The sequence below is a fragment of the Lampris incognitus genome, chromosome 10 (assembly GCF_029633865.1).
Source record: "Lampris incognitus isolate fLamInc1 chromosome 10, fLamInc1.hap2, whole genome shotgun sequence".
NCBI lineage: Eukaryota > Metazoa > Chordata > Actinopteri > Lampriformes > Lampridae > Lampris > Lampris incognitus.
In genome coordinates this window covers 12,539,731-12,546,806 of record NC_079220.1, presented here as the reverse complement: position 1 = coordinate 12,546,806, position 7,076 = coordinate 12,539,731, and the positions used below count along the sequence as shown (strand labels likewise).

General features: G+C 42.5%; 1 protein-coding gene across 1 annotated transcript; it reads right to left on the bottom strand.

Moving 5' to 3' along the window:
* Window positions 1-2,542: 2,542 nt before the first annotated feature.
* Window positions 2,543-5,362, bottom strand: fmc1 (formation of mitochondrial complex V assembly factor 1 homolog). Its single transcript, XM_056288557.1, has 2 exons — window positions 5,234-5,362; window positions 2,543-3,314 (listed from the first exon to the last, which is right to left on the bottom strand). The coding sequence occupies exons 1-2, from the start codon at window positions 5,360-5,362 to the stop codon at window positions 3,111-3,113; spliced, it is 333 nt and encodes a 110-aa protein (XP_056144532.1). The 3' UTR covers window positions 2,543-3,110.
* Window positions 5,363-7,076: the final 1,714 nt, after the last annotated feature.

Genomic DNA, 7,076 nt, shown 5'->3' with positions numbered 1-7,076 from the left:
GGACGTAGCACATTTCACAGACCACATTAACTGTGTGGACAACCACATCAAGTTGACCAGGGAGGATGTGAAAAATGACAGGTTAGCCTTGTTAGACTGTGAAATTGCAATGGGTGATGGAGGACATTTGATTGTTGATGTACCATAAACCAACACATACTGATCAGTACTTAAGGTCTGACTCTCATCCTCCACTGGAGCACAAACCAGGAGTCATCAGGACGCTGCACCACCGAGCTGCCCCACCGACACAGCGGCCGGGGAAGGGCAGAAACCCCACATTAAACAGGCCCAGGTTAAGTGTGGTTATCCTAACTGGGCGTTTGTCAAAGCCAGGAAGGCGCCTAAACAGTGCACCAGCCGATCCAAGAGAGGAGAAGGACAACAGCCGCCTAAGCTTAAACCAGTGCTGATATCGTATGTGGCGGGAGTGTGGGAACAGTGGAGAGGCGTATTTTCCAAACACCACGTCTCAGTTGCTTGCAAACCCCAAAACACACACAGAAATTGGTCCACCCCAAGGATCAGGTCCCCCGGCACAAACAGAACAATACAGTGGATGCTGTTAAGTGCCAGGAAGATTGCCGTGACTTGTGTATCGGGTGCCTGGATTATTGAGCATGCATCAAGACACGTTCGTCTCTTATTGTTCAGTGGTTTGATTGACAGCGAAACTCAGGAAAACCTACACCCGTTCAACGTAGTTTGGTAACCTGAGCCTTCTTCCCAAAGGCTCATCCTTCAGGTCAGGCTTGCTGTTCGTGAAGAATGTGCTTTGGGGGGTCACAGGTGATTTCAAGGCCCTGCTTCCTCACCGTCTCCTCAGAAGATGGGGGGTAAAAATCCTGACAAAAACCAAACGCAAGAAATATCGTATGTTTGGTTTGATAATAACCACCGGGGACACTTAACTTGTGCAGGGCTTCTCTCCCGGTCTGTGCTTGGTTGGGCACAAAACAGTGGGCGAGAAGCACGGTTTGCTTTTCTGCAACATAATTTGACACTAACCGCTGGTTTGTCAGCATGCATTTTCTCTCAATGAGCTGTGTGTGTATGAGCGTGTGTGTGTGTGTGTGTGTGTGTGTGTGTGTGTGTGTGTGTGCGCGCGCATGCATTTTACTCTTTGTGTCACAGCGAGTTTCTAGGCTTTGGGGTTGGTCTATTTAAATGCACACTGAAGGCAGTGTTAGTCAGCACTGGAAAGCAGGAGCAATCAGGTCGGGTAGATTTCACTGAGGAATAAGCGGAGTAGATAAGACTGGGTCAGCACAACTGAGGTGGTGAGGCCACTACACGTGAAGGAGCTGAAGACAGGAGAGAGAGAACAGCCCCCCAGAGGAGAGACAAATATTGCACAATTGCCCCACAAAGGCAGTGACAGGAGGCGACAGACGACTGCGCTGCACACTGAGGGGGAGATGACAGGTGACACAAAACCCGCCGTCTGCCTGCCACGATTTATAACGGGGGCAGATGACGTGGCTGAAAGCAGTCGTGCGGTTGTGAACCAGCCATTTTGACAATCAATAATTAACGCCGAGCGCTTAAAGGCACCGAATGTGATCACATGAATTTACGTGCAGGCCCTCTGCAGTTGCACGTCACGGCCGTGACAACCTCCCTAATTCAGCGGCGACAGGCTTGTATAATTAAACTGTCAAGTCATTAGTTTAAAATTACGACGGGGCACAAATTCCTATTCTTATTCTTTATCTGGATCCCCGTTAGCTTCCGCCACAGCGGTTGCTCATCCCCCTGCAGTCTGCTGGGGGGGTCCGGATAAAATTATACAAACACTGCCAGCATACACATTGCAAACATCGACGCACACCCGTCAGTCTAGACAGAAATTACATAATTAAAGTCAAAGTGATCAAAATATCAGATAACTTCCAACAATGGATGTAGAGAGGTTATCGGACAAGCTGATTAATTGAAAGCCTGAACAAAACATCACAGCAGGTGGCACCTTCCCTGTTGTGTGGTCTCTCGTTAGTCTGTTTTTGTGTTTTGAATAGGTATTTGCTTCTGACTTGTTCGATGTAAGTAAATGAGCTCCACAAGTTGGTTTGTGTTTGGCTTTGGAAGTTGCGGATGACCCATGCTGACCTGTCTTGTTACAACAAATAGCGTTGTGTTCTGAATACAGGGGTGGATATACCATCGCAGCAATATGCAATGTCAGGAAGTTGTCCGCTTTTATTTTTTTTGGATTCTTTTTCAATGCTTTATTTAAATTAACTTTCACCCTGATTGGCCACGGTTGTTCTTGTTACTTTAAATAATAATAATAATAAAAAAAAATCTTGGAGAATGTCCGTTATGTTATGCCTGGCTAAACTGAAACAGAAAAATCCCCAAATGGCTCTTATTACATTCTGCTCGATGTACTAGTGTTTCTTTAACTGCTGGTTGACAACGCTCTTACAATCCAACACTAAGACAGTAAGGACATCCCAGGTTCTAGAGGTCAAAATTAATTCACTGTGATCCAAAACAAATGCGCGGCTATTGAATTGATTGTCACAAGGTCTCATGGATTTGATTGTTAATTTTATTGGTGCAGAACCAGAATGTCATGTGATGGGTTTTATGAAATCAGTCCTGATCCACAAGAAAAATTAAAACATTTTGACAGAGAATAATATTTTAATGGGACAAATAAGTCTCAATTAATACGCATTTACATTCCTATTCATACAATTCTGTCATTGGTGTCAACAAATGAAAACCAGGTGTGTGGCACAGTAGATTTACAGCTTTAACTACAAGTCTAATTTTCGCAGTTTACAACAGGCCTTACGATAGTTACAGTCAGAGCATACTGTTCACAGCCATCTCTTTAATGGATGATGGCAAAACAATAGCCCATTGAAAACAGGGTCCATTTCTCTCATTGTTGTCCATGGTAGGAAAGTTCCATTGTTCCAGTTCTCCAGACAGACCTGGATGACTTGTTTACTAAAAAAACTCCTGTTGGATTACAAGGATTTAGGTTTTAAAGTTCAGGTCAAACCCACAGACAATCAGAAAAGACAACCGAGGAAAAGTAAATTGACCCAGGTATGTGTCCCATTCTTCCCCTCTTCCTTTGCCCCCTTTTCTTTTCCTCACTTCTCCCATCCTTTTCCTCCTGGTTGAGTGGGTAATTTAAGCCCCACTAAGCCAGCTACCTCATCTGGGCAACGTTCTCCCTTGCCATGGTACAGGTTGTGCAGGACCATGTGGTTCCTGGTGGAGGCCAACAGGCAAAGGTAGGTGTGTGAAGCATGGAGCGCTACCTGTTGGGCACGACAGTACCTCTCCTCTGTTACCTGATAGAAGGAGAGAAATGGGAGAGAAACAAACAAAAGTTGAGCCAAACTCAGAAAACAACTTAATCAAGTAATGCTAGTGACTGTAGCCTTTTTAGTCAAAACATCCTTTTATAACAACTGATTTAATGGTTTGCAAGGGAGCTGGAAGTTGCTTGACATCTTTATAAACTGACAAGTTTAGAGTAACATATAACGAAATCCCTTAAGACTAGTTGGTGAAGGACAATAAAAAGCAATGGATCTATAGGTGCACATACAATAATATAACAGTGCAAACTGAACATCACAGGAGTTTTCCACAGTTGCAATACCCCCCCTCCACACACACACACCAATCCATAATGTATGCAAGCTTTATTGACAGTCATTTGGTTTTTTTAAAATTATATTTGACACAAGTCTCTCACCTCTGGGCTATTTCAAGAGGAGAGAAACTAATGGATAATGCAAGATCTCCCCCTAGCCGACTCTCAAAGGCATATCTTGATGCTTTGGTGACTACACATGCACACAGTCACCCTGGCAAACCATGTTCTGTGGAGCATAATGAATTACGGCTGCAGTCCATATGCTTCAAACCCCGACACTTAATCTCAAAAGACAGTCCAAGTGCTACGATGGGCTAAGTGATAGATATGAATAGACAGTTGGGTAGACAGAAAATAGATGGCTATAGCTAGCTAATAGATAGCATTCTCTTTGAAAGCCACAACTCAGTGGAACACCCTACATGACGATATGCAGAGCTGCAGTTCCATCAGTGCTTTTAAACCCAAATTGCAAAGTCTGCTAAAAGCTACTCAAATCTGTAACCATTGACGCTACATTTTATCTCATGGTCTTCTCCTGTACACAAATAATCTTTAGTTTTAATTTGACATAAACACGCATTTGTCATTTCTAGTTGACATCGTCGCTGTATGCAATGCGCTACTGTGTGTAACTTTGCACCATGTGTCCTGTGTGTGTGTGTTTTAGCTTTGTACTGGTTATTATTGTGTTGTTATACACTTCAATTGTGACCTGCTAAAGGCACTGCAGATGAAAATTAGCTGTAAGCTAACTGTGGTACAGTACGTCAAATGGCAACATTTATGTTTAACACTGTACATGGTCCCTTACAAATAAAATAACTAAAATAACTAAATATCCGAGAGAGCACTTGAAATGGTTTAAATTGTGAAAGTTGTATCCAATGCAAACAATCTGAAATTCACGCTCAAATAGATAAAATGTTAGAACTGCCGTGAACATACTTTGAAGATAAACGTTTTATCAATTAAGATTTTCTTTGGATTGGAGTCAATCAGCAATTATGCTTAACAATTAGATCGAAAACTAAGTTAAGTGATTTTGCAGACGTCCGAGGTTTCGAGAGTATGACGTATTCCCGTTGTGTGGTTTAGCCACGACAGTTCACATGTGACGTAACCGTATCTCGGTTACGTCACATGTGCGACTCACAACATTGCACTTAACAGTCAGCTACGGCTAACGTTAGCCACGATTAGCATTAGCTACAACAAAACTATCACACGCCGGTCACGGTCACCTTGCGTCTTCGTAATTATCACTCATTTGACACGATCAGCTCGATTTCTGCAAAAACCCGACGCAGCATAGACTACAACGCTCTCACGCCGGTCACGGTCACCTTGCGTCTTCGTAATTATCACTCATTTGACACGATCAGCTCGACTTCTGCAAAAACCCGACGCAGCATAGACTACAACGCTCTCCAAAGACTTTATACACGATCGGTCCACAAGAAGACGCAAATTAGGTGTAAAGACAAGTTGCCCTCGACGCCAGATAAACAAGCGCCGTCCATGCTGTCTGCAGGTACCCTGCCTCTGGTGCTGGGTAGTTGACGCCTAAAGGCTGGGTGTTTCTAACGATGCGCTTAAGCGGCTCACCTGGTTTTTACGAAACTGGTCCATGACATAGCTGTACGCCAACGACTGCTTATAACCTGACCCCTGAATCGTACGTAATTCCTTCAGTATTCCCCGGCAAACCCGAAGAGACGATGGCAGCGCCGCCATCTTTGATTTCTGTTTGCGTGTTCTTCAACAAACTTTATTCACCCCGCCAGGCTGTTACAGTCAAATACCACTTGTGTAATAACGCCAAGTAGCTAACGCGGATTTCGCTTGTCTTCGCTTTATTTTATCGCTTATAACGATCCTAGCGGTAATTACGTTTACGTTCAAGTTGTCAAAACAGAAATCATGTTAATAAAGTAAACTTTGAGTTGCGTGGAATATGCATTTTGTGAGAAAAGGGGTGGCCCACGTCACTAAAAAGATGTATACATTTTCTTATACATCGAAGGTTTCTATGCATTTTTTTACATAATCGAGCCCATCTTTGAATATTGCTCAAATGTTGTTGTTGTTTGAATATTGTTGTTTGAATGTTGTTGTTGTTGTATTGGTGGTGGCTGAAGTGAGTTTCCCCCTTCAGTGTGAAGCGCTTTGGGTGTCTACCCGTCCATCCATTATCCAATCCGCCTATCTTGCTGTCAGGGTCGCCGTGATGCTGGAGCCTACCCCAGCAGTCATTGGGCGGCAGGCAGGGAGCTCTGGGTGTCTAGAAAAGCGCCATATAAATGTTATTATTATTATTATTATTATTATTATTATTATTATTATTATTATTATTGATCACCTGCGCGTGCGGCACGCTCAACCCAATTTCGGTCAAATCGACCGAGAATGATCAATCGATCGCTTTGATTGGGTCGAGGAATATAAATCGTGTTGCCCCCTTAAAAGAAACACAGACAGAGGACACTATTTACTCGCTGTTGACTCAATAAGAGCATCGGTCAACCTAAAGGCAATGCAGCCTGCCAATCCCCACTTCACGCATAGCTGGCTAAACCCACTTTTTTGTTGAACAGAGAAAGTAAGCTGGTGTCTCCGGTTAATTAACCCATTTTATTTGGACGGTAACACTTTACACAGTCGACCGTTAACCTCTAAATGTGTGGTTTGATTTTAAGGGCCATTTCAGTTGGTCTGCAGACTGCAGTACATCAACTGTCTCTGTAGTTTAGATATGGAAATGTTAGGCAAGGTAGATTAGTGAGGACGCTAATTGGTAGAGAGTTCACTGGTCTGAACCCCTCACCCAACTAGGAAAACATGGAAAGGAAACGGGTGCCTCTATCTTATTAACTGTTGTTGAGATGAGTTTAGGAGCAAAAACAAAAACATAAAAACAAAAACACGACACTTCTTTTGCTCTTGTACATCTGTCAGAGGTAGAGCAGGATAGACGTCAGCTAAGAAACGTCAGTGTGGACATTGTAAATCAGAGCTCAGCACAAAACAGTTAAGAAATGGCTACAAAAGTAGAAAGCAGATTGACCACTATGGTTTACTTTTGTTTACTAACTGTTCATTGTTATCTATCTATCTATCTATCTATCTATCTATCTATCTATCTATCTATCTATCTATCTATCTATCTATCTATCTATCTATCTATCTATCTATCTATCTATCTATCTATCTATCTATCTATTCATTGTTTCTATCAATAAATCAATCAATCAATCAATCAATCAATCAATCAATCAATCAATCTATCTATCTATCTATCTATCTATCTATCTATCTATCTATCTATCTATCTATCTATCTATCTATCTATCTATCTATCTATCTATCTATCTATCTATCTATCTATCTATCTATCTATCATTGTTAGCTGCTAGTTGTGACTCGGCCACTTGGGAGCAGTGTTGTGTCT

Coding starts and splice junctions, on each gene's coding strand:
- fmc1 (XM_056288557.1), bottom strand. CDS start 5,362: ATGGCGGCGCTGCCATCGTCTCTTCGGGTTTGCCGGGGAATACTGAAG. Junction 3,315..5,233: donor ACCAGTTTCGTAAAAACCAG/GTGAGCCGCTTA, acceptor TCCTTCTATCAG/GTAACAGAGGAGAGGTACTG.